This window comes from Zootermopsis nevadensis, unplaced genomic scaffold, assembly GCF_977971745.1.
Source record: "Zootermopsis nevadensis isolate Lab colony 2312 unplaced genomic scaffold, Znev_1.0 Znev_ptg000003l, whole genome shotgun sequence".
In the NCBI taxonomy this organism is placed as follows: Eukaryota; Metazoa; Arthropoda; class Insecta; order Blattodea; family Termopsidae; genus Zootermopsis; species Zootermopsis nevadensis.
Window position 1 is genome coordinate 11,512,471 of NW_028259135.1, and position 27,820 is coordinate 11,540,290.

Below are 27,820 nucleotides of genomic sequence, written 5' to 3' on the forward strand. Positions count from 1 at the left end.
GGTGGTCATCAGAAATCAGTGGGAGGGTCGCGAAAACTGCTGCAGCTGTTGCGACTCAAACCACTACGTTGGCGAAATAAGCAGACTGATCATAATAGCAGAAGGAAACAGAATCAAAGCCCAGATGAACGTCGTGATCAACTGGATAGAGACATGAAAAGCAATTGGGATCAACTTCCAGCAACTTTAAGGAGACGTAAAGAGAAACTTTCTCAAGCTGTGCTTGACCAATTCACAGAAGATGAAATTCAGCCAGACCTTGCTACTGACTTGAACAAACAGAATGGGGTGCTACAGAAGGTGTCAGATGATAGCGTTTATCTGGCATCTTTAGAAGGGATACAGCTATCAGCTGACAGACATTCAACAGAAGTTTTGGTTGTTGAAGAGAATTCAGCCAGTGCAGAATCCATGAGACGATCCTCCAACAATTCATCACAAATAATAGTGACTCCACAAATACACAGGGAATGCAGTGATTCTAGTCTAGACTGTATAGAAAACAAAGCAGAAGATTTAAGTGTTGAACTTGGTAATGACGATAATTTAGTGCCACCAAACAACCTAGAAGCAGAAACTAAGAAAGAGATAGAAATTCATGCAAAAACAGAGATTAAATTACAAACAGATACAAGTGAAGAGTGCAATAAAAGTAATATCGAAACACACAAATCTGCACAAACTGAAACACAATTCAAAGATTCATCAGTAACACAATTAGAATTAGAAAATATGACTCAAAAAATGGAAGAATTTACTGCTACATGCTCAAGAGAAATTACACTCAAATATAATTCTCAAGATGAAAATGTGGATGATGCTTCATCGTTTCAAGAAAAAGATGGAGTTTTGGTAATAACTGAAAATGAAAACTGTAGTAATGTGAGTGAAAATATTGATGATAATTATGATAAAAATGAAATTGTTTTATCACAAAATAAGTTGTCAGAAACATCTGATTTTAAAGGGTTAGATAACTATGATTCAGAAAGAGTTAATTCAGAAAATATAACTACATTTGAGAAGTTGTTGCTACCAGATGAATCATGTCTGTATGAATCTAACAAAGAAGATAAAAATACATCTGTTTTCTGTGAGACTCAAAAATCACCAACCAACTTGGAACTACCAGCAACAAAAGAATTCAGTGAAGAAGCTCACACAGCAAGTACTCCTTTAAGTGAAGAGGAACAGCAAATAATGGCATTATTGTCACGAGCGGTGTCAGAAGACAGTCTTCTGATTCCTTCCTCCCCTTCTTCAGCTTCAGCCAAATCAGTAACATTGTCTGTAGACGACGGAGATCATGACTCTGGCACTGATATTAATAGCCCTTCACCAAGTACATCTTCATCCAATATGGAGTCCAGATCCACATCGACTTCTAAGCTAGGTACAGACATTTTATCCCATTATAAACATCCCAGAAATGTAGTTAAATCTGTTGAGAATTCAAATGAATATAGAATGGTAAATTCTGACAAAATAATGCAGACTCCAGGAACAGCATCACAGGACCTTGTTACTGCTACAGATTCTGTAATTGAAAACTCATTTGGTTCTCAGTCCACAAGTTTTACCTTGCCACAAATTTTAAAAAATGACGGAAAATCTTCCAAAATTTCAAAACACAATGAGATAAATGCGCGCAAGTCCCCCGTTAATAATAGTGCCAACACCCAACCTTCTTCTTCTGGCAGTAACTGCTGTTTCTCTTCTGTATCTGATGATCCAGCACTCTATGAAGTTGTGATTCCTAGGGCAGAATACCATAAACCATCACCCATTGCTTTAAAAACTGCAGAATACCAAGTATTCAATGACAAACTTCCACATGAAATTCATCATGACATGTCAGGTTCTTCTGCCACTTCAGTGAATAAAGATAAACTAGCATGTTGTGACAGAAATAAAACACGGAATGAGCCAGTAAAAGCTCCTGTTAAAATTGAGTTTTTCAGGAGAGATGAAGAGGATGCTATGTCATATTATGATGCTGTTGTTCATGATGGGCAGATTTCAAACTTTGATGACTGTGATGATAACAAAGATGCTGTTATAAATTGTTCCATGCATTTAAAGTCAAATAAAGCTGTGATGAATGGTAAAGAGTATGAGTATATTGCCAAAGGTTTGTACATAAATGACTATGTTCATGGTGAAGTGAAGAACCAGAAATTAGTTTGTAGTGGAAGAAGTGAGAATGGCCATGTAGGCACTGGGAATGCCTTTGCAAGACGATATGCAACTATGGAATTTGTGTCAGGGGTTGGCACACCTACTGATAATAGTGCAACAACTTGTACTGATTTGGGTCAAAATAAAACATTTTCAAAGGGTGATATTTGTTGTAAAGACAAAATGTGTTGTGACAAAGTTCAGTGGCTACCAGATATATATGGCAGCAAATGGAAAAGACCATTTGGATTGGAAACATTAAATAAGAAATCTGTGACAATGGCAACCATCATGGAAGAGAGGGAGGGAGAAGCTGATACTAGTGCCACTACAACAAATACTAGTGATAGTGAGAAATTGACAGTGCGCGAGATTCTTCGCCGGTTTGAAGAACTCGGTGGGCGTGTGCATTTACCCACAGATATAGCTCATGTGGAAGGTGATAGTGATGCTGAAAAAAGTGCCACACTTAGAGATATACAGGAGACATTGCGCTGTCTAGAGGAGAAGGTGCGTCATTATGAGACCAAGGCTGCTACTACACAAACACAGGATGCAGATGAGAATAGCAGTAGTGAAAAGGTAGAATGCAGTTATGTTACTATATTAGACTTAAGTGTGTTAAATTCAAGAAAATTGTAATTCATTAACAGCATCTCAGACCAGAGACTGACCATCTTGGCTGAGATTTTGATGTTGTCCTCAGTCCCTCCAAGCACATCTCAGAATAGTATCTTACATTTGTTCATAACTTTTTCATTTCAGATTCTTTCCAATTTGTTATACATTCTTCGTCCTATCTTTTGGCACTAAAATCTGATTTATTGATGTCATTAGATACAACAAAAATATTCCTTGATTACACAGAATTATTTATATTATATTAAAGATGCTACAACAGACTTTGCGCTATAAAGTAACTTCAACTTACTCAGTTACAATAATATAGCGCTTTAAGTATCAGGAGACATTCTCTACAAGAACTTTGTTAAAAGGTGGATCACATAAAATAATACAGGATTATTCATAATTCCCTGACACATTACAAGAAATCGCTAGACTTGAATGGTGTGATGGATGTTAACATAGGACATGCCGATAGAAAGAGAAACTCTCCAAGTTTATTTTACATACCTCATAAATGCTCTATGTGTCCGCCCCTTGTGACGTGGCAGACCTATGTCCCATGTAACCATCCATTGCACCATTCAAGTCTAGCGATTTTTTGTAATGTATCAGGGAATTATGAATAACCTTGTATTAAAGAGGCTGGAAGAAGGATAGCTTTCTAAAATATGCATCCTCAGTAATTTCAATAAAGTTATTTAAGAATAAAAGCATAAACATATCATGTACACAAAGCAGTTATACTGTAACTTACGTTCTGTGTATTTATAAACAAGAGTCAGGAAGATGTCCTCATTTTTTTAACTTAAAGTTGGTCAGTGTAATGTAGGTAACAAGTGTTGCCTGCTTCTTTTTTGTCAGTTTTTCAACATGTTTTGCTGAAGCTAGAACTGGTTCTGTCTTTGCATAGTTTCCTTGCTATCCTGAGATTCATTGGCCAGACAGGGGATCAAGTAACTTCAGCATTTTTCTTTCTATTACATGTCTTGTTTGTCGTGCCTACCAACCTTTATTTAATTCCTTTGTAGAAGCGATGTTCGTATTCAAATAGGCTGTTGGTATTTGTCAGCACTTAGTTCTCTTTCATGATCAGAGTCATTAAACTGGGAGTTAGATTTTCTTATCATTTGTGGATCTGGTGACTTTCATAATAAACTGTGAAGGGTAATGAAACTGTCTGACAGCTTAAAAAATTATCTGCGTAAATCCTAAGGGAATATTGCATTTGTTGTTCTTCATAATCTGAAAATAACTATGATTCTCAGTATTTTAGGGAAGCTTATAATATATACTTTTTAAAAATTAAAATATTTATTTAACCAATTCTATTTCCGTACTTTTGATTGGAAACGGGTACCAGTTCAGTCACTAAACATTTTTTTTATTATTATTCATTAAGTTACTCTGTCAGTTAAGTAACAAATTAATCAGGTGATTAGCATTTTCTAAAATGTCTTAGTTTGATCAAGGTTGCTGCCACAATGTATACCAAACTGACCTCAGACAGTGGACAGTATACTAGTAATATTGTCATAACAGGAGTTACGATAGTTGTGAACCATTCACCGTAATGTACAGTGCAGGATAAAGTATCTGTTTTGTTCATTGACATTATGGAACAGTTATCATTTAAATACAATGTAAGTGAAGCAAGAGTACAGTTATGGATTGACAGACTGTACACAAGTATTATGTTTGAAACTGTTAATGTCTACCATGTCAGTGCCAGACAGGTTTCATATTGTCAAGACTGTCCTGCCCTCATTCAAGGTCCCATACACCATATGGCTACATACTGCTTGCTTGTCACCTGCTACATGAATAGTGCCGTGTATTCCTTTAGAATAAGTTCTAAAGCTTGCACTTGAGAACCATACAAATTTATTCTTCTTATTGTACTGTTATTACCCTGTTATAAAATGCAACACTTATAAATATCTGTGTCTTACCTTTTCTAATAATTTTGTGAGATAAACAACCTCAGAATAATGCAGTTTGGCTTTCTTACATATGGATAATGAAGTCATGAATTAGAAAGTAGTGGTGTTGTAACACTATGAAATCCCACTAATTATATGCCCTTTCCACTTCTGTATTCAGGCTAATTAAAAGAAAAGAAATTTAATATTTTTATAAAATGATGTTTTTATTAAAAATTGGCTGTGTGTATTTATCAGATGTTTCAAATGAAGCATGCATTAGCGACTTGCAGATTTCAAAATGGGCTCCAGGAACTGTATTTGTACTGTGTTTCATTTACTCTCATATTGCAAGTTTTTATGGTGTTTGTTAGTCGGTACTGCCTTGGCAGTGTTTCTGTAGGTGATGTATATTCTATTGAGTCTTTTATGAACATGTCTTACAACATTGAAGAAAGAGTGTGTACTGTAACAACCATTACATAAACCAGTTTACCTTCATTCATTCATAGCATGTACTTTCCCCCTCTGTGTAGTGTAAATTCTTTCTGGAATGTTTTAATCAGCTAACAACATATCTTTGTAGAGAGAAAGAAATGCAGTGGTTTTTAATTAAATGTGATTTCCATTGAAAGTAAAACGGATTACAAGTGCAATAAATCCCATGTTTAATTTGCTTGAGGAACTTTTTCTTTTTGATTTGATAATCAGCTGAATGAGAATGTTCTTTCTTCTATTAAGGACATGAGAGCAGAGTTATACAGCTACAGGTCAGAGATTACAAAAGTCGTATGTAATACTATCTCTTGCTGTGCAGAACTGAGTTGTCGCACTTCACTTGTATCTGCTTTAGTACAAAAAAACATGTACGTTTGTGTCCATTTTCATCTTCTGGGTTGTAACGCCATGTGTTCTTGTAGGTAGATCCCAACATTCCAGAGTAACATACTGCTTCTATCTTCGGGGCTGAATTATCTGCAGCCCTGAAAAATTCATGTCTATAAAGAATGAATTTTATTATTTCTTTCAAAGCCATGATTATCATTCTGCTTGCTTTGTAGAACAGTAAAGACTGGTATATAAAAAAGTAATTTTACTGGTTTTGCGATGTGCGGTTTTGTACTGTATTGGAAACAGAGTATTTTGACCTAAGATGGTTGAAATAGGATGGGAATGGGGGATATTGCAAATGAAGAACTTACATACTATTCTTATAGCTGGAAAATTATTGGCTTCACATGGTATGCACATTTCTATCCTCACATTTTCCACTAATCTCGTGGCCTTGTAAATTATCAGATTTCATATATGTCTTTTGTTACCACTCACTTTTTATGTTGTTTTTCTTCCTGCCATTGTCTCTTCACTGTATTGTTTTCATGGCAAAGATGTACACATTTCTGTATGATTTATATGTCCTAGTTATCATAATTATAATATCTTCAAGGGTGGTAGGAGGTAAATTAAGGATGTGGTGAAGGTAAAGTTGTTTCTATGATGAACTAAGTGAAGATATAGATGCATTTTTTTAAAAGAAATATCCTCATCCATTGAAGAAAAGTGTCTGTAAAGGAGTATTTATTATTGGGTACTTTCATATCAAACAGATGGGTTGAAAAAGAATAATATTTTAGCTGGTTTAAGAAGAATTTATGTGTATTTTGCATTATCAAGTGTTTTTGCAGATACTTCTACTTTGTTTTATTTAAATAGAGAAGAAGATGTACAGGAAGCACTCATAAGCTCCAATTAGTTAGAATTGAAGTCATTTGTTAGGTCAACTAAGTAATGTTGAAAAACAGCATTACTACATACATACATACATACATACATTACATTCCATGGATCCATAAGTTAGTCAGATGACAATATGATGTAGAATAAGTCATAATAATACAATACATGTTATACAAGTCATACTATTATATAAATGTCACAAATACAAATTGATCAGTCTGTCTGCTTAGTTCAGGAACAAGCCAGTGTTACAGAGTAATCAAGTATTTTTATCCTGTAATTCATCCATCCTGGAGAAAGTAAGGACCAATAATGCCTTCAGCAGTAACTCTTGCTGTTGAATTTCTTCATGGTAATGGGGATTCCCCATAAATACACATTCTGTGAGCATTTACCCAAATAAATAGGAATTTGTGCCATGGTGAAAGCAGGGAAGGAAATTCTTTCTCGAAAATTTAACAACTTCCTTTCAAGAAGTTCAAGTTTCACCTCTGTCGGTGCTTCTGTACTGAAACTTATTAAAAATCTCACTTAATATATGAAATTTTCTATGTGTGGTATTTTTTTATGGACCCAAAAACTTGCAATTAAGTGTGTTTATACTATGAATGGACTAGTATTGGTCTCCACTTTTACTACCTCTCATTACTTAGGAATGAAAAGTCATTACTTGAAAATTGTAATCAATATTATTTGAGCAACCAGTTAGAAGCAAATCTTTTTAAACAGACTGGGAGGCTTAAGGGTCACCCTAAAATATTCGGTTGTTATATATGAAACAGTATTTGAATATGATAGCATATAATTAAAAAGTTTCTTACCATAATACAGGAGGAACTCACCGAGTCATTGCCTTTTTAATGGACACTGTAAGTACGTCTGAGAACTTCTATAATTCAAAATCCCATGGAGACAGCTATCTTCTTGGGATTTTTATCTTCATGACCAGGCTACCTGTGCAGCCCACCCAGCCTCTGTCCAGTGGGCACTGGATTCTTACCTTGGGAGTAAAGCAGCCAGAGAATGAAGCTAACCACTCACTTACATCTAGTGCTGAAGTTAAAAATGTTTGGTTCTATACCTCCACTCCCATATATATCTGCATGGAATGGTGCTTAGTTAGGTAGTGAGGACAACCTTACTTTGATTTCTCTTTACCCATGAGTGATTTAAGTAGATGCTCAGGTGGTGAATATTAATTTTTTTTCTTTTAACATTTGCAGCTACAGCAAAAGGCAGCTCCTCGTATCCCAGATGGGTCGGTTCCCTCAAAAATAGCTCTTGACGGCTGGACTGGGCACAGCCACGGCGCAGGACGCCATCAACAGGCACCATCACACCAGCAGTCACCAGTACTGCAGTCCCACGCCAGCACAACATCCACTCAACACCAGCACCAGCAACGCAGTGTCATCACTTCATCGCCCCAACCACCAGAACCTTCTGGCCATCACGACGGGAAACATTCTCTTCTCCAGTTTGCCATGCTGCATTTCAGACAGAGCCCTGAAAAGTGAGTGCCAGTATCTAATGACACTGCAGACTTGAAACATGTCCAAGGGTTACAGCATATTCAATTTGAATGTTAGTTCAAGAACCCCATGGGAACAGTGAGGCCTTGCAGGTACAAAGTTGTTATACTTAAATGCACAGTACTGTTCTTGTAAATGGAGGGTTTGTAGAAATATTTTAATTTTTCCTTAATTAGATGCATGATTAATTAACTTTTCTATCCTTTTAGTTCTTATCTAAATTGAAAAGCTGGTCCCACAAAGTTGTATAGCAGAACAATTATCATCATGTTGCCCTTGATGGTCATACCAAACAGAGTGGAAACAATTAGTAGAAAGAACTGCGAGATTTCAGATTAACACTGCATCGAGTATGAAAGTGGCTGTCTTGTTGTAGTCTCATAGAAGTTGACTGATGTTTCAGAGGTGCTTACTGCCTAAGTCATCTTGGTGTTGAGTAAGCAGTGCAATAACAAGTAGTTTCTTGAGATATGTGAGCAGGCTGGACGAGGCAGAAGCTTGGCCAGACCAGTGGATGAGAGGGGGAGGATTGTGAGGGGGAGAGGAGTGTTGTATTTTCTTGTCTATCCCCTCCCCCACCTATTGTTTCTTACATTATATAAATGCAGTTTGACACTCAAATAAGTGAAGGTTTATAATAATTCTAGTAATATTTTATCATATGTATATACAATATATTATAACTCATGTTCATTTGTATAAACTACTGAACACATAGTACAGACTGACTGTGGATGTTATGTAATTTATGCATTTTGAAATAGGGGAGAGTGTGGTGCATAAATTGTAATAATAAGGTTGTGGCTGGGGGAAACCAAGGAAGCGTAACATAGGAAGAACTCCTTCGTATCTTATCATACTGCATGAGAGTGAAGTGCTCAGCAAACCATGCAAGAATCATTGTCTACAGAAAGACATACATTATGCAGGACGATGGGAGAGAAATTTACGATCAAGTCGTCATCCTACCGTGAATGGATCGTAGAGAGAGAGTTTGTCATTAGTGGAAAAAGTTTGAAGCGTGTGGGCCATCATAATGGCAGGTGGATCTTCCTTCAGACACCTCAAGTATTTGTCACAATAGCCGCTTGTTTCTGTTTTATATATTCATATATATAACTGTGTGTGTAGTTACTTAAAATTTGTTTGTGTGTGTGCAAAGTACACATGATTGGGAGTGTGCGTGTGTGTTTTCAGACATGAGGAGTTTCAAAGTGGCAACACTGATGGTTTATTTGTTGAACATTTGTAGTATGATTATTTATATAATCACAGCTTTGTTATAATTGCTTGCAGCGTACTAGTGTGCATTAATTTTGCGTTCAAGATTTGACCCTTTTATGTAAAGTACAGTCAGTCAGTCAGTCAGTCATTCAGTCAGTGCAGTATAATCTACATGTAACTGATTTTACAGACATGCAAGACAGTGTTAATATTATCAATACCCATAATCATTTCTTCCATACTACTGAAAATTTTAAATATTGTTTGGCAAATCATTGAGGGAATTGTTATTAATGAGTTAATGTTTCATAAAATGGCACAATTTATGTTTATTCATGTTATTAGCCATGATTAAATATTGCAGAAGAATTAGGTTCCTACATCATGGAAGTGATCTTAAGTTGAACACTGTAATAATTAGTTTATTAAATTTATTTATTTATGATAAGTGTCATATACAGCAAATCTCTCATATAAAATTACTTTGTTTACTGTCTTGCATGATGTTCATGGTGTCTATGTATTTCTTTTTATTTTCTCATCTATGTAGATTGTACTTATCAATATTTTTAAAACATGTGTTTTCTCTCAGGTTTGAGATGCTGAAGACAGCTGATGGGTCAATCTCTGGTTCACTGAAAGTCATTGAGAGCCTCAAAGCAAACAAAAAAAATAAAGGGAAAAGGGGAAGCAAAGATACTGATTGGACATGGAAAGAACAGGTCAGTATGAATGGAGTGATGGTGTTTATTTGGAAGACATAAAATTAGGTAGAAATGAGTCGGTCTTACGATCATTGCAACTTGTCAGGTCACTGCAGGACTTCTCAGTGAAATGTTTCTAAACACGTTTGTTTACTATTGCAATAGTATTCAAACATTATCTTACAGTAACTTTATTTATCTTGTTTATTTGATTGCATTACACTGCACACCTTTGCTTAAATTTGAATTTCAGTATTTTAGAATAAGTAAGAACTGTTAAAATAAGAAATCTGTAATTTCTGACCAATGAACAGACATTGTCATCAACTTGATCTATGAGATGACATATCAGCATAGCTATAAAGTGGAGATGTTCTCACTTGTAGTTTGTTTTGTAATCCTGTTACTTGTGTGAGAACACAGCACTAATTGTTAAGGAGTTATTGTCATTGTCTTTTGTCCTAAACTCATAAAAAAATAATGTGAAATTTCTGTAAATGATGGTCCATGTAGTTGACTACAAAGGAAATAATTGAAAGCTACAAGCACAATCTTATTTATGAGTTGCAGGTTGATCTTGTTAAATTCACTTCAGTGCCAATAGAACAGTCGCTGCTTCGCTTGGAACCTGGTGAACTCAGTGAACTGGCTGTGGAATGTTTTGCTGCGGTAATGCGCTACATGGGAGACCTACCTATGGCTCCAGATTCTACAGAAGTCAAGTGTGTTTACACAATTCTTATGGTAAGAATTATGGATGGAATACTTAGTAGAGCCTTCATTAACATATGATATGGCAGCAGTAAACATTATCATGAAGAGTGTTGCACTTGTGAAAGTTGAAAAACAAAGAGGGTGCAAGTAAGCTACAGTATCCAAACAGTCTAACCCTATTAATCCTTGATCACACTTTTGTATGCCTCTGAGATTCTGAGAGTGTCATTAAATAAACTAGATATGAATGAATAAAACATGGGAGGAATGGAAAAGAAATATTAACTTTTTTATGTGATGTGACTGTTCAGTAGACCATCATTCCCTAAAAGTTCCTAATTCTTTGTTAATTGCAGCACTGCCATAAACATGAAGCACTGAGGGATGAAGTATATTGTCAACTGATGAAACAGACAACTAACAACAAATCCATGAAACCAGATTCATGTCAGCGAGGATGGCGTTTGTTCAGTATTGTTGCTGCATATTTTGTCTGTTCTGACACACTCAAACCATACCTGTTCAAATACTTGGAGACAGCAGCTTATGATAAGCGACGGGCATTTCATGGTAAGAATTTACTGAACTGGGATGATTTGGTTTCCTTTTGATGAATTTATCCCATTTCATTTGTATCTACAGATATTTATTTTAACTTTATTTCATATGAGAATTTTTATATTATAATTCATTTAAAAATGAATGCTAGATATAAAGCCTAACACAGTGGTTTGTGTAATTAAATTGCTGTTGGCCAATAAAATTGCAAATATACATGCCTGAATAGTGCCAGTGCATATTGTAAAATCTGAAAAAATTCTAATTTATCATACTTTGAATACCATTACATGTGTCAGTGGCTTGTTTTGAATAGTGGAAGACAAAACAGTTAAGAACACATATTTTCATATATGTTCTTTATAATTTTGCATACCTCACTGACCTTGATGTTCATTTATTGTTGGTACAGATTTATTGTTACACAGCTAATCTTGCTGCAGTGAGTCAGAAATTATTTTCCTTTGTATATCATTTGGGTATGAACTGGGATAGCTCAGTCAGTATAGTGACTAGCTGCGGGATGGGCGATCGGGGTTCTATCCCCAACGGGGGCAGAGGATTTTTCCTCTAGCCTCTTTGTCCAGACCGGCTCTGGGGCCCACCCAGCCTCCTGTCCAATGGGTACCGGGGTCCTTTCCCGGGGGTAAAGCATGGCCGGGGCATGATGCTGACCACTCACCCCCATCTGGTGCCAAGGTCAAGAAAGAGTAGGAGCTATACCTCTGCTCCCCCCCAAGTGCCTGCATAGGCATGTAGCAGGATGCTTTACTTTACTTTACTTTATCATTTGGGTATAAGGCTGGTGGCCAGGCCTCAACTTCAAGATTTAACAGTTAAGTGGTAAGGCTAGCTGGATTATGTGTAAACTTTGAAACATAGTTAATAAAGGTTAAATATTCATTACATCAAAGAAGTTTCAGATAGAAAATATAGATCTTAATGAGTTGTATATCGTGTGTTGTTTACCAAGTTATTTTACAATGAGCAGTTTGTGAGAAAATTAAAATGTTTGATTTCATGTTTAGTAAAATCATTAAACAAATATGAAGACCCTGGTGCTTAATGAAGCACTGCACAAGATTAAATTTGCCTGACATGGTGTAAACCTCCAAATATTATATTTCATCAAAATTAGTTCAGTATTTTAAGAGGTGAAACATACTGATGAATGGATGGGTGGACATGATGTCCTGTATATGATCACTTTGTGCAAAGGTCACATAGTGATCATATAAGCATTTGGTTTTACAGGTACTGCGACAGTATGTCTCCAGAATCTTCGAAAAACATTCAAATATGGAGGAAGGAAGAATGTGCCCAGTGTAGAAGAGATTACAGCCATTAGTGCCGGTCGTAACTCCAAGCGCCAAATCTATAGGTTACCTGGTGGAACAGAGAGGGTCGTGAACACAAAATCCACCACTGTTGTTCAGGTACCATCATGCTTCTCTTTCTCTGTATGACTGTATGTCTTGCACTGTTGCTATGGATTTAAAAGTGGTTTATAAGGGTGGCTGTCTATTTGGACTTCACAAAGTATTTTTTATTAACTTTTTGGAGCAGTTACCAAAGGAAAATGTTTGTTCTTATCGTTACTGTTAGACTGGAAAGGAAACATCGTAACAATTTCCACTGACTTGTCAAGTAGATTTAGTGTCACGCCAAAAATATTAGATAGTGATTTATGATCGTGTGTACAACTAACCAACACAATGCAGCAGCTTCCTTCTTGAGAAGCTAATAGCTATTCAGCTGGTCAAGAAATTCCTCAACTTCTATGGAACCTAAGATTCATCAATGTGTTTACAAGAGCCCATCACTGCACTTATTTATTTGAGATCCATTTTAATATTATATTTTCCTTATGTTCCTGGATCTTCCAAGTGGTCTGTTCCCTTCAGGTTTTTTGACCAAAACTCTGTACACATTTCTTATCTTGCGCATACCACATGTCTGACCCAGCTACTTTGTCTTCTTCATTTTATCATTTTAACAATATTTGGTGAAGAATACAAATTATGAAGCTCCTTATTATGTAGCTTCCATAAGCCTTCTGTTACTTCCTCCAGATATTTTCCTTAAATGTGTGTAAATAAGTGCAGCGAAGTGGTTTTGAGACTGGTTCTTTGATTTTTGCAGGATGTAATTGAGGAGCTGTGCTCTGTAATTGGTGTGGTAGGAGGAGAGATGGAGTTGGAAGAATTTTCATTGTACTGTATAGTGGAGGGTGACACATTCACCATGCCATTAGCTCGTGAAGAATACATCCTGGATGTCACCACAGAACTGCATAAAAACCAGCAGGTAATTATGTATCTGTACCTCAGTAACATACTCCTATTTTATTTCCAAATATTGGTTGAATTTTCTACTGAAAATTTTGGAGTTTGAAACCTGATAAATGTTATCATAGATCATCAGATTAATGAATTATTAATGAATAATGAACTTGAAAAAAAATGTAGAAATGTATGGCCTTGAATATTATGTTTTATCTGCCTTCAGGTGTTCTACCTGATATTCTGTCGCTCTGTATGGCACTTCCCTCTGCGACTTGACTCCCAGTTGTATGTGGAGGTTGTGTTCAACCAGATTGCACCAGACTACCTGGAAGGTTTGTTACTCATCATGCCAGGGGAACAGCTTGACCAGGATGTGATTGTAAGTTTCTGCCATTTGTAAACAGGTTTATCTTATGATTTGTATTTATCCAGTACTGATCTGTGTCCTGAGCCAGATGAATCCATTCTACACCCACCCAATTTCTTTAAGATGTATGTATCTTTAGTACGTATTTCTTCTTACAATAAGAATAATGTAATATTGTTTTTTGATTATTGCTTAAATTTATTTTTTATGGTTATTAATGTTATTTCCTAGTACGACATTGCAAAGATGGCAGCCTTGTTGCATCGAGCAGCAGATATGACTCACGTGCCAACAATGAAAGAGACTAAGTTTCTGCTGCCAAAGCCTGCATTGACGGTGCGGGACGTGAAGCCAGCACAGTGGGTGAATATGGTTCAGAGCAATTGGAGGGATGTCGAGATGCTCACCACAATACAGTCCAAAGCTCAAGTTCTAGGTCAGTCTCATAATAATACAGTCTAAAATTATGTGTCTCAGTACACATTATATAATGTGGTAGTTGCGAGCGAATGCTCGCAACATTTTTATTGCCAGTTAATAGGCATCATGTATATACAGCATGCTTTGTACATTGTTTCATAACTTGGTTGGTAGGATGAGCACTTAACAATATAAGGGCTTAAAGATTTAGCCTGAAAACTGCTGAAATTGTCATGCACATACCATGTGAACTACATATATGTGCCAAGTCCCCATTTGTGTTTATTTGTAAAAATCATATTGCTTCATAAACCTATATAGAACAGAAATTATGCTAGAAGAAGACCCACATTGCTGTGTCGCCATAATATAGCTGTGTTCTTTTGTAGATATTTTGTCAAAGTGGCCACTCTTTGGATCAAGTTTCTTTGCTGTGAAACGAGTCTCTGACCCAAAGGAACGTTCAGACCACATCCTGGCACTGAACAGGCATGGTGTACATTTCATAGATCTCGTCACCCATGTAAGTATTAGTTGTAATTTCTGTTATTTAATGGTACAGTAAGTTTAAATGTGTTTTGAGTACAGAATTCTTTATGTTAATCTTGACAGTGCATCTAAGAACTCACTGTCAGAATAATGAACATCTAGAATATCCAGACAGCAGTGTGCACATCAAGATGTTATATGACATGCCATTTATGTTGTCAATATTAATTTTGTTATATATGAGAAGCTCGCACGTTTTCATACATTCCTGTTGCGTTTCCAGGAGACGCTGACTCATTATCCGTTCTCAGAGGTGATCTCGACCCGAAAAGTAAAATCGGAAGATGGAACACTCTTCCTGGACATGAAGTGTGGTAACCTCATGCAACAGCGTATCACGAGGCTACAGACAGACCAGGCTCATGAGATTTCACGCCTGATCAGGCAGTACATCACGATGGAACAGCGCCTGCAGCACAGGTCAGCTGCGTGACTCAATGTACACTACAGTGAATAATTGCTGTGTCTTTCATATAGTACTCCAGTGGCTTTTGTATCTCTAGAACAACATTTCAGTGCCTACAAATGAAAGGAAAATACAGTAAAGTAATACAACAAGCTGAGGTAAGGTATTAGATCACACGAAAATTAATGTTTAGAGACTTGCAACCTTAGAAATAACAATGATTTTTTTGTCACTCAGTGTTCTTTAAATGAAGATATTTTGTTTATGAAACATTGTTTTCATTTCTCTGTGAGTCCTTATGCAGTTATGTACAAGTTCAGGAATTTCAGAAGCAAACATTTTTTGCCTCCGTTTTATTTCCTTCAACTTATATGAGATTTCAGAGGCAATGAAAAGCATTTTATTAGAATAATCAAGGTTGGAAAGAATGTAATGGGAAAGTCTGTTAGGTTTCTGACTGATTTGTTGCACATAAATGAGAAGTAGTGGATCTCTGGGTATTCACATTTTCTCTTCCTGAAGGATGGAGCTGTCTTGCTGTTTTCTTCACTCTTGGTAACACTGCAGAGTGAGGAAAGGCTATGTTCACTACTTAATGTTACTTTCAGATAGTATCATATAATAAGAAATCTGTACCAACCAAAAAGTCTTTAACCTTTATTTTTATAACCTAAAAAATAGGTGTTAATGATGTTTAAATAGAAACATAATTAGTCATTTTTAAATTTTACACTAATAATTTTTATACTAAGTCTAAAATGGCCAATAATTCATGGTCCATAGCAAAACTGATTTGTACGCAGTCAGTTTATTCCAGATTCGGGTTAATTAATTATTAACAATGTAATGAACTCTATAAATTGTGGTGATTTGGCAGAGTAATTTAATTTTAACAGGGTTTTCTTTTTTGTTAATTCAGGTGAAACATTAAGTCCTCTGTGTTGAATCAAATAGGACATGTTTGATGACATAATGGAACCGTGAAGAATTCTGAATGGAGAATTTCAAATTCATCGCTCCTGACATCTCTTAATGTGGTATATTAATAACATTTAATCCTTGAAACATTTTATGTTAGTATTAATTGCTTTCTAGAAGATTTTTAAGAAAATATAGTGTATTTTTTTTCCAGCAAACAGTAACATTTATATATTAAGTATAGTTACATATTTTGGTATAGAGTAAATACCACGATCAGACCTATTACTTCTTTGTGAATCTAAAACACAGTGTTGTGCCACAATTAAAATTGTAGACTAATTTCTAATATTTCTGCCATTTTGAATATTGTTGCATAATAAATCCAATAATTTTTTGAAGAACCAAAACAGACAAAAGTAATTTAAAGTTTAAAGTTAAACTTTCTAACATAATGTAAGAATGTCATGAGACAGGCTTTGTTCAGGAGTTGATAGATGTTCGACTGATGAAGAAGTAGCCTGTTACCACTGTCATCAAAAGAAGGAAAATGCCCAGTCCTGATCTGGTTCAGTCCACTTCACAACCTGTTTCCTTAAGATCCATTTTATATTATTCTACCATCTTAACCTAGGTCTCTCATGTGGCCTCTTCTCATGATATTTTCCAATCAGAATTAATCATGTGTACTATGTAACAAAATTGGTGTTCTATTTGATTTGAAATGATGTGCTTACAGAAGATACAAGTCAAAGACCTCATGGTTATTCTGAGCAACCAGTCAGAAATCCTGTATTGATTCTGTTTGTTCTGTGGACCATGCATCCTGTGTTTAACTTTGAGTGTGTGAGTGAGAGGTGGCAAAACTTGTATTAATTGATGGACTTGGCCTTGACAGTGGAGAGGCCTTGATATTTTTCAAATGCTCAAAAGTTATATTCTATAGTAACGAGATATCAGAATAAGTACGTAAGTATTGCATTGAAATGTATTAATAATTATTGTTAAATGTGTGTAAATAATATATTAGGTTACTAACCAGTTTAGTTTTAGTACTATGAAGTAAGTTGGATTATTATGAAATGTTTCTCGTGGGGGAAAAAGATGAATACAGTGGAGGTTTCATTGTATGTAAACTCTTGATGTAGTGCCAGTATTTATGTACTGGTTTGTACAGGTAGCTTACAAATAGATTACAGGATGGTAATCACACTTAGACAACGATTAGGCAGTTGTTTGCATAACTTATGCAATATTCATATCTTAATGCAGTAATTATTTTTGTTTACACATGTAAGAAGACATCTTTTTATGTTGATCCAGAATATATCTGTTTATATTAAAAATACAATATTTGAACAGCATGTATGTTGTAGATAAACATAACATCCCTGTACTATGTTTATTTGCCTATACAGTATTTTTGCCAGTTCTAAATGGGACTTCCTACTTCTATAAGTACTTAACAGATGTTTTCCATTTTATACCCTTTTCATAAACAAACCAAAGTTTTCTTCTGACATTCCAGTCACTGTCTTCATTATTGTCTCCCTATCAGAATAACTAACACTTTTTGTCCTGTATCCTACAGCCATCCTGTTTCACATTTTCTCTTCTCTTCTCGGAGTTACTGCTTTCAGAGCAACATTCGAAGTAATCTGTTAATTTTTATACACATAATTTCTTAGCTGTTTTTTATGTGATGCAATGAAATCTGCAGTTATGTACAAGAATTAAAAATAAAATTCTATACTTATTTTTAGGACAAAAAGCTTTTCCTTTCAAGACCTTATTTGTTAGAACAGTTTATTTCCAATGTATAAAGTACTAGTGCTACTACCTGCAGTCTGCCCCCAGTTCCCATCGGCAAGCACTCTACATAGGACCAGTTTAGTTTTGCAGCTGCCCTGAGGATGAGAGCAGAGATGGCTGTCGAAACGTTGGTGGAATAAATGGTTCGTTCACCATTCAGCCACCTGACGCGGCTTACCCGAGAGTCTTTCATCAATTTAATTCCCATTATGGTATGACTTATTTAGCAAATGTTGGTAGCATGTAATAAAATTCTTTTTCTTTACTTTAATGCAGTGTTGTTTTGATTATAAATTGAGTGTGTCTGTTACTTGCCTCATTAGTTGTGCAAGAAGTACCTTAAGTTACTGCCTGTGTCCTCAATATTAAGCTTGTTTTATATTCTTAATGGCACAGCACATATTAACTTTCTTTTTATTTCTTTCCCATCTTTTCCTGACTGAACACAGTAAGAAATATCTTACTGTAAAGTACAGTTATTTTTTATGAGTTTGTTATCTTGCCTTTTGCCACAGATGTTTCTATCTTAATTTCTATGTTTTGTTATTTGTGTTACATACACAATCTGCATGCTTCAACAAAGTACTTAACTAATGGATAGAGTCTAACTGTTCAGCTGATAGCAGCAAGTGGGTCAAACAAAATAAGTTAAGAGTGAAAGCTGAAATTTCCCACAACTAGGAGACCTCATTTGTGCAAAGTATTTCCTGTTGTTTATGAAATTACCCTTTTCCAAAAATTAAATGTGAAACATTTTCCAGAGGTTGGTAGTTATACTCAGTAAGAACATGAATTAAGGTAAACTGTGATTAAATGAAATTATGATAATCTCAAGCATCCAAGACTTTCTCTGTTTCCTTCATTGTATAAAAGACTTAGTGAAATCTCTCATACAAATCTGGATCTGAAGACCAGCTGTCCTAAAGTTTGTTGTGGTTTACTTCAGTCACTCCTGACAAGCCATGAGCGCTTTCATCCATACCATATAACAACCCTATAAATAAATCCCTGTGAAATTAAAATCACTGATAAAAAGTCACAGATTAATAAATCTCTCTCATAAACCTTAATCTTGAGGCTAATTTCATTTGGTGTTAGTGAGCTGTTAAAATCATGTGGCAGACAGGATTTAAAGGTTAGATTAATTTTTTTTTCAAACCATGTTCCTGTGTCAATATCTTTTATTATTAAATGTAAATGTAATTGTATTAATATAAATATTAAATTATTTACAAAGAATTACTTTGCATGATAGTAATACAGTCTGTGGTTAAACTGAGTATAAATATATTTGCATGATTACACTTCTCATAGTTCATAATGTTTTGCTATTAGTTTCTCACAGCTAATTTCATTATTCTAAAAGATCACTAGTTGTAAAAACTGTTTGGACCTGAAGTAATCACTGGATATTTTCTTCATTTTTGTTTCTGGTGTTATAAATTAAAATCAGAAATTTGTTGTAGAAGAAGAGGGTTGGTAGTGATAGAAATCTCCTACATAGTTGACACAAAATGAATAAATCATCAATCCATTCATATGCTGAGCTTAACCTAACAAATTGTTCATAATGTCTAAAGGTTAATAAGGATAAGCTGCAAGACTGTTCACATAATTTTAACCTAAAAAAACGATTTACATAAAATTTATATTCATGAATATAAAATGTTACATTCCTAATTACAACACTTTTACAAAATATCATCAGAAAACCAAGAAGTAAATATGGCATGTCATTATTCATTTGGCCTTCATGTTTTATATTTTTCACCTATGGTGATAAGAAAACACTTTAAAATATCTGCTGTCAAAACAATATGGATCTGTTTTAATTGCCGGTCTATTCCGAAAAATTAATGTGACTGACAACATGACTGGAATGATCAGAAATCATATGAGTGTTCTACCATCGACCCATGTGTTATTGTGTTAGTAGTGGATTTTGAGGATGGAAAAAGTCTGAGGAAACAAAGACATAATTCAGTAAGTTTCAAAACTTTTGTGCATAACAAAATGTACTAATTATTATGACAATGAGATAGATTTTAAAAGCCAGTCTGTTTAAAGTCAAGTTTCACATTCTTTGCATCTAATTTATTCAAGGCTGAAGTAATGAAAACATTTATATGCTTGAAAACATAAAGATTATGAAACAAGCTACTGTAAGTTTAATGATGTTGTTCCTTTTGTTATTTCTTGTACCAGAGAGTCACACTGAAGACAGTTGTGTACAACATTATTGGCTTAATTTTCTGTATTTCATAAGATCATAGAACTGTTACAAAGCATGTTAAAACAGGCTTTCCTCCACTCTGCCCCCTCACCCCTCATTCTTTCAGTAATGTGCTATTTTTTGCCACATTTTGCATCATCATCATTATTATTTACAGTAATTAAAGATTAGGACATGCATTTAACTTTTACCCTTTTGTATATCAAACAGCTGTTGCTAAATCCTTGGTAGAGTATGTGTAAAAAAATACAAAACATATTTTTTAAAAAAAGCTACAGTTTGACTGGGGACAATGTAATGATCAAATCAGACTCATTGGCCTTCTGTAGGGCTAATACTGTTTCAGCAATAGTGCAAATTCTTTATTTACTTTTGAAATAATAGTTTTAGTACTTTGAAATTTATGATGGGTTATATATAAAATTATGAAAGCAGACATAATTATTACTATTATTCAGTCTATAGGCTCTGTCATTCTTCTTTAGAAGGAAACATGACCTGAGACTATGAAAATTACTAGCACCTGATCATTAACTACAAAACATTTTAATTGAAACAGGATGTCAAGCAGAAACATTCCTGGCTTTCATTCCTATTTCTTTCTGATTTTGCACTGTTTGTTGTGATAAATCATATCTCTCTCACTTGATTTGCAATGAACTACTCGTTCAAGGATTTGATTTTGTTTTCCCAGCTTTTGATTTTCTTTGTTTGAGCCATTTCTGAAGCAGCTGTGTTGTCAGTGATCCTCCCGATGGAATATCTTCATCAATGTTGTCCTCCTCTTCCTCGTCGTGCCGCTGGTTTGCACTCCGAGATCGCCGAGTACTGGATACTTGCTGGTGATGTGATGCAGGTGGCTCTGATGGTGGAGGTGGTGGTAAAGCAGCTGCATAATCGCCTTCATCAGATGATGGGCGAGACTGTGGCCAATGAGCCTGGTGACTTAATGGTGATCGGGACACGGACTCTGACAGTTCTTGTGCTGACTGAGATGGAGTTCTGGAATGTGATTCAGGTCCTTGATGAAATGATACTGCTGATCCAGACCAGGTCTGTGGGGACTGAGATGGAGTTCTTGGCTGTGAATCAGGCCAGTTTTGTACTCTGGATCCTCCAGGTGTTACAGAATCAGCAGGTGAATGTGATGGAGTTCTTGGTGATGAGTCAGGCCAGTTGTGAGCAGTGTACCTTACAAAACCAGGATCTGAAGGTGATGATGGTAGTTCTCTTTCTGGACGAACAATATTTGCATCACGGCTGTCATAACGCCAATGTCCAATGTCAGGTGAAGGTGACTGTGAAACATCTTCGAATCTTACAGCTTCTATATCTAAACTTCTGCTGCTTGATGCTTTGGTTTTCCCAGCTGTCACAGTTCCAAATGCAGACTTTTCCTTTTCCCTCTCATCAGGAACAGCTGCTGGACTTCGTGTTTCTTCATGTCCAAAGTGTTTCTGTTTTGGTTCATCCTCTGCTAAAATGATGCTTCTCTTCCTTTGCATGCCCATAATGTCCTCTGATGTGGAAGCTACTGGCATCATGGGCAGAAGTTTTGTATCCTTAATACTTCCTTTCCCTGTTTGTTGTGGTTTAATTCGGAGACTGCGTTTTGAACCTCCAGGCCTCACTTCAACAGGTTCACCTCTTTCTGTCAGGAGAAAGGAGACAGTTGGAATGTGTGTGGGGTCATCCAGATCACTGTCACTCTCACGATACATTTCTCTGGGTCTTGTTCTGTGTTTCTGTTCTGGTGTAATACTCTCAGGCCTTTGACTGATTTCGCCTTGTTCCAAGTATCTTTGCTCGCCTGAAGAGGAGTTGCTATTTTCTTGTTCAGACGTGCGGTGATCTAGGCCATGACGACTATCAGATGGTCTTTGGTCTCTAGTTGGAATATCACGTCGCTCTTGATCCTTGTCTGAAGATATACGGTCAACTGAACGATGACTTTCTGGTTGGTGTCTTAACTGAAGGTCTGAAGGAAATCGCAGATCTTGTCTTACAGAACTGTCATGTAACTGCCTACCATGATCCAACCTTTGATCTGGTGAGAAATGCCCGTTACGACGATAACCTTCAGGTGTCATTTGTTCTTCAGTTATTCCTCTGGATCTCAAACTGTGTCCTTGCATCATCAAGTCTGGGGTTGAGTCTCTATGGGGAGGGTACCTGGTAAATGGAGATGTGTTTATAAGTAATGTCGTTTATTTGAGTTTGCTGCCATATTGTAAAATGGTGATTACTGATTACAACAAATTTTAACATATTTATGATAAAGTCATATCATGGTGGTTTATATTTGAATTACTGAGATGTTCTGCAAAATTTTGGATGACCTATTACTTTTAATTCACAAATAATTCCGGAGTATTATGGAACCGAAGGTTCTCCACCATCACCACGAATGCGTACCATGTTCCGAACCAGTTCAACACACTCCACACCATGACTCCTGCCTGACCTCTTTTAAGATATTTCAGTATTGTTCTGCCACTCATGCCTTGATGTCTCCAATGGCTAATTATCTTTAAAATTTTACAAAATAATTTAATGCGTACCTGGAATCATCATCATCTGCTCTTCTTCGAGTCTTGAGCGATGACCGGAGTTCTCCAATAACTTTGTTTCCATTAGGAACTCGATGTACTTTATCTAGGAGATCAACAGAATTGGAGGCAATATCTGTTTGAGTTGCCTTGTACAGCTGTTTGATTGGTGGAGGTTTAGGTCTGCTGAGACCAATGTCGAGGAGGAAGAGGAGTCCTGTGAATAGCGCCAGTGTGCCTAGAACAGCAGCGTTGTCCACCAGGTCTGGAGGCACTGAATCCAGTGACGCATATACCAAGCTGCCAACAATGATGAAAAGCAGAGCTCCCATTCCAAGGAAGAATTTTTCCTGCAAACCAGAAACAACTGACTTACAGTTAATTTGTTTACCATGATTGTAAATAATTAATGCTGAAGAATAACTTACTCTTGCACTTGGGCTCTTGATCATAAAGAAGTATGGAGATTTGGCAGTAAAGTTTCATGCATTCCTTTACAGAGAGATAGTTTTTAGACGTAATGTTTCTACTCCAGCTGTTCGTTAACATGACGACAAGCCCTTGGTTCACACTGGGTATGAGATACATGTTCATGAAGACAAACATTTTTAATGGCCTTGATCACATTCATGGGATAGCCACATGAAACAGATTAAAATCTTCCCCTTGCTTAAGCACAACACCATGAAGAAGGCAAAGGGGAAATGGAAGTATCTCGGTAACTCACCATTTTCCTGCCATTTCTAAGCTCACCACAGAGGTACCCAATAAGAAGACCCAATGTGATGATGATGTAACTGCCGAATACAATGTCTGTGAAGAAGTCTCCGTTCTGTTCCCACGTGACATTGTTGAGCAAAGGCCACTCTCGAGACAACTTCTTCAAAAGGTAGAAGGTGCGGAAGGCCTCGTCATCAGTCACTCTCTTGTAGATAACGCACGTGCAGCACAGCAGCTGTATGAGAGAGTGTTCATCCGAGTCTTTTCAGAAATGGTCGAATTAGTAATAAAATTCGATCTCATCTCTCAAGTTAGCCAACAGATGATGCCACAATATTTTGTGGCAATTACACGCAGAACTGGTAAGATTACTGGATGTGGGCTGCAAGACCAAGATTTGTTTTGTGGTAGGGGCAGAGGCTTTTGTTTTTACCACCATCAGCTCCAGGGCCCACCCAGCCTCCTAATAACGATGAGTGTTAGGGCTGTTTACTTTGTGGTAAAGTGACCTGAGCTCGATGCTGACCAACCGCCATCCAACTCCGAACTCTAGATTGCATGAACTTGACCTACATGCCCCCCCCCCCCCCACACACACACAAAACACGCTATGGTGATGGATAACTATACTTACTTATTTTATGGTGCTTAATTACTGGGATTATGTTGCATCAAATGATGGGGTGGTTAGTGAACTGAATAGGCTACAGAAGGAAGTGGTCGTGGTCTACTTTAAAGTAATATTCCAGCATTTGTGTGGAGGACAGTTGGTCTGTGAGCCAACATTTGAACCTGAACACATTTTTTTTTGTAACGTGTCTGTGTGCTGCTTATAATTAAGAGAACTGACATTTCATAATTTTTTTCATGCACTTTAAACTTCCAGTTATATTCAAAGAAATATTCTTAAAATGATTTTAAATTGTATCTGTGTTTTGCTGCCCAGTGTGTGCAGGAAGGAAGGAGTGAAGCTAATGCCCAGAATGCCTTGACACAGGCATTGTTTCACCTTTACGTGCTTTTCCGCCATATAACATGGCAGGAGGTCGGAATGGATGAGTGGCCAGACCTTGAATGCAGGTATGCCTCGGCTTCTTGGTTAACGTTAATTATTACACCTAAGAATGAACATGTTTCCATTGTAATGGCAAAGAAGTCTTTGTAGTACCAATATAGTTCACATCAGTGTATTCCCACAGATTCGTGAAACACAAATTAAGAATGAGTATCAGACATGAGAAAATATTCCTTTGTCACAATTTCAGCGCACAAAAGTTACGTAAACCATGATGCATGCCTTGTATTTAATGTTTCCATCTGCAGGCCGAGATAGACGTGGTTGGAATAATACGTAAATAATTTATTATACAACTTAGACTGAAGTTTTTACTCCACGGAGGGAAATCATTTTTAAGAATATGGTAGTAGGTCAGTCAGGCAGACAAAGAAATATCCCACCTTTAATGGGACATGAAGATTCACTGCATAGCTTTCATGACAAAATAAGGAAAGCAGAGAAATTACTAGATGTTACTTGAGATAAATAAATTATGGATATAAAATATTTATTCTGTTACTGTCAACAATTTTTGTTTGAAACAAAAATTCAGTGTTCAGCCATGTAAATTTAAAAATGTACAAATATATTAAATAACAGGAGTACCAATACGACAGTCAGTATAGTGACTGGGCTATGGAGTATCCAGTCCTCTTTTCCAGTGAGTAAAACGGCCAGGGCATGAAGGTGACTACTCACCTGAGGTCAAGAATTCGTGGAGCTGTACCTCCACTGCACCATACGTAAACATTTGTTCAGTTTGCCCAATTTTATATCAAAATAAAAACGTGTGAGGCATAAGTTTGGGTTCACAGACCGAAGAGAAGGTACACATGGCTACGAATAGTCGACCGTTTTAGTCACTATACACGTCACGTCACCTGATAAAGTTTATGGTGTCCGCTTATCAGTAGGCGGTGAGATTTCTAAATGCGCATTTGAACAGGCAGGAACATGGTGCTAAATGTGACTTCCGCCGTTAAATGTGTACGATAGTGCCAATACATGTCTTTTTACTTTCGAAACGAGTGGTTTTAGATACTTCAAAAAACTGGCATGTGCATTATCGAGTTCACAAAAGACAACCACTCTTCCCTACCTGAACCAGATGAATCCAGGCCACATCCGGTATAAAAACCCATCTCAATATTTTCTTCTCATTTTCGCAGTAACTTAAGTACAGACCTGATGATGGCTAAGTAGTAGCCGAAACAACAAGACAGGTATTTCACGGTACTGAAAACTGAAGTGAAAATGTGTGTAAACAAGTGATTTGTACGGCAGATATGAATCTAATGAAATTCTCACTGTTAAGCTTCCTAACAAGAAGCAAGTTGAATTTTCCATCAAAACAATTCAACAATAATGAAGGGAAGACATGTTACAGTACTGTAGTTAGTACTTCCTGTGAATCATCGCAATTGAGTCAGAGGACAGTTCGTTTCGCTATTTCACAATCTACAAAGAATTGTCAATGCGCCACGAACTCCTTTCGTCGGATGATGTATTAAACTGTGACTGTAAAGAGAGGTTTCCAAGTCGGATTTCAGATGCCTACGGTGGCCACTATGAAGTTGGCTGTCTGCTGGGTTGTAGCACCGTATAGTCTGGCAGAAGTTCACCGACGTTTTAGAGGTTCTTGCTGCCTCCATCATCAGGGCGAACGCCAGATTGCACGGCGCTACAACCCAGAAGACGGTCGTCTTCATAGTGGCCACCGTAGGAACCTGAAATCGGACTTGGAAACCTCTCTTTACAGTTCTTTTACGCTTTCTTTACAGAAAAGTTTATAAAATGAGAAAGTGTCTAGCTCCATGAAGCCGAGCCCTTGAATTTGATAGTACGCTCACCTAGTCAAGAAATTCTCCCTCAAATTTCATGGAATCCAGAGATTCAGTACAGTACCGTGTTCACAGCAACCCGCCACCGATCGCTACCCTGAACCACTTCAATCCAATCCACATTCTCAAACCCTCTTTATTGAAGATCTATAATATTTACCATGTACGTCTAGCTCTGTCAAGTGGACACCTCCGTTCATTTTTTCGGGTAAAATGCGGGCATTTATCATAGCTCAGGCGGTTAGTCACCGGCTTCCATTTGGTTTTTTGTTGACAAAATGGCGCTGGGACAGGTTTTTCTCCGAGTTCTTCTGTTTTCCCCTGTCAGTATCATCCCACCGCTGTTCCATTTTCACTCCTAGCCTGTATCATCTGGCGCAGGTAATAATAATGAATTTATCGCTTTATCAATGCGTGCTACATGTCTCGCTCATATATTGTCCTTGATTTGGTCGCCCTAACACTGTGTTTTGAAGATAACGTATTATGAACCTCTTCTTTGTATAGTTTTCTGAAAAATTAATGTAAAGTTTAATTTCGACTTCATTTGAAGTGTATTTGAGTCTACGTAAGAAAAAGATCGATCTAGACTTCCCACTATCAATTTTAATCGAAATCCATTTAGCAGTTTTTTTGGAAATGCAACATTCCGACACGACCTACCCATTATGTGTTAATTTTATAAAATTGTTCTTTGACTCACAATGTGAATTACTTTAAAATTGAATCGTTTTCGGGTTTATGGCCTGAGGCATCTTACAGCTACTCCGTTATGGAAACATCCGCTGTCTCAACATATCAATCGACGTGATAAGCTTACTTACCAGCTCGAGCACTTTAACAGCTACTATCTTGTCACAAACCATACTTTCTTGTTCGTTCGCAACGAAAATCACGCAATTTCGTCTTTGTTACAACTTCTCCGCCCCGAACACGTGAAGAATATTCCTTTCACTTCTTGAAGCATACAGAAATTCTTTGACTTTACAAATCAACATGCATGATGACTCTGTGATGTCTGTATTGTGACTGAAGAAGAATTGCTCATTACCGTCAACAGACACTTTCCCACCAGGACCCTCTCCCCCGCAAGGTGAACACATGAACACGTAATTGATATTGCTTAGGAGTTGAGACAAGGCGACACGGCTTGTCTGTCTGTCTCTTTCGGTTTCGCCTGACTACCTGACCAATGTAATTCTATGGAGCAGAGTCGTTGAGAAGCTGATAGTTACTCTTCCGGTCTATAAATGAACCGTCTTTTATGTAATTCGAAGGTTCATTGCCGTGTTGAATATAACTCGTCACTTACCCTATCCTGAGACAGAGTAATACATTCAACATTCTCATACATTTTTTTAAGGTTAACTTTTATATTATCCTTTCGTCTACGCCTAAATCTCCGCTATGGGTTTCCTTTAGGTTTTCCAACAGATTTTGTGTGCATTTCTCGTTTCTTCGTCTTCTACA

The 27,820-nt window shown here is 36.7% G+C and overlaps 3 protein-coding genes across 11 annotated transcripts in view; 2 read left to right on the plus strand and 1 right to left on the minus strand.

The window, feature by feature from the left end:
- Myo10A (unconventional myosin 10A) overlaps window positions 1–17,502 on the plus strand; it is a 95,811-nt gene extending 78,309 nt beyond the window's left edge. For 6 of the 8 annotated variants that reach the window (XM_087342532.1, XM_087342524.1, XM_087342529.1 and 3 more), the window contains 11 exons: window positions 7,685–7,974; window positions 9,810–9,939; window positions 10,492–10,665; window positions 10,992–11,205; window positions 12,448–12,629; window positions 13,336–13,500; window positions 13,702–13,857; window positions 14,077–14,281; window positions 14,655–14,788; window positions 15,038–15,551; window positions 15,606–17,502. In XM_087342532.1, the coding sequence (XP_087198658.1) occupies window positions 7,685–7,974; window positions 9,810–9,939; window positions 10,492–10,665; window positions 10,992–11,205; window positions 12,448–12,629; window positions 13,336–13,500; window positions 13,702–13,857; window positions 14,077–14,281; window positions 14,655–14,788; window positions 15,038–15,247 (1,860 nt within the window). In that variant the 3' untranslated portion in view covers window positions 15,248–15,551; window positions 15,606–17,502. The remainder of the gene's footprint in view (window positions 1–7,684; window positions 7,975–9,809; window positions 9,940–10,491; window positions 10,666–10,991; window positions 11,206–12,447; window positions 12,630–13,335; window positions 13,501–13,701; window positions 13,858–14,076; window positions 14,282–14,654; window positions 14,789–15,037; window positions 15,552–15,605) is intronic. The other 2 variants (XM_087342525.1, XM_087342527.1) reach the window with 2 other exon arrangements.
- Window positions 17,503–19,113: 1,611 nt separating this feature from the next.
- On the minus strand, window positions 19,114–27,425 carry LOC110838262 (uncharacterized). Of its 2 annotated transcripts, XM_022081299.2 has the most exons (5): window positions 27,175–27,425; window positions 26,511–26,861; window positions 23,460–23,687; window positions 22,745–23,082; window positions 19,114–22,355 (listed from the first exon to the last, which is right to left on the minus strand). In XM_022081299.2, exons 2-5 carry the CDS (start codon window positions 26,511–26,513, stop codon window positions 20,852–20,854), a joined length of 2,073 nt encoding a protein of 690 aa, XP_021936991.1. In that variant the 5' UTR covers window positions 26,514–26,861; window positions 27,175–27,425; the 3' UTR covers window positions 19,114–20,851. The 2 variants fall into 2 exon arrangements, with proteins under 2 accessions (XP_021936991.1, XP_021936990.1); XM_022081298.2 differs by lacking the exon at window positions 26,511–26,861.
- Window positions 24,399–27,820, plus strand: part of Adsl (adenylosuccinate lyase) — a 33,912-nt gene continuing 30,490 nt past the window's right edge. The window contains exon 1 of the mRNA XM_022081317.2: window positions 24,399–24,532. Coding sequence (XP_021937009.1) covers window positions 24,527–24,532 — 6 coding nt within the window. The 5' untranslated portion in view covers window positions 24,399–24,526. The remainder of the gene's footprint in view (window positions 24,533–27,820) is intronic.

Excerpts from the sequence above, each read along its gene's own strand:
- LOC110838262 (XM_022081298.2), bottom strand. The coding sequence starts at position 27,216 with ATGGTTTGTGACAAGATAGTAGCTGTTAAAGTGCTCGAGCTG. Across the intron at positions 23,083-23,459 it reads TTAGAAATGGCAGGAAAATG|GAAAAATTCTTCCTTGGAAT; the intron begins GTGAGTTACCGA and ends TCTGGTTTGCAG. Across the intron at positions 22,356-22,744 it reads GCAGATGATGATGATTCCAG|GTACCCTCCCCATAGAGACT; the intron begins GTACGCATTAAA and ends TCCATTTACCAG.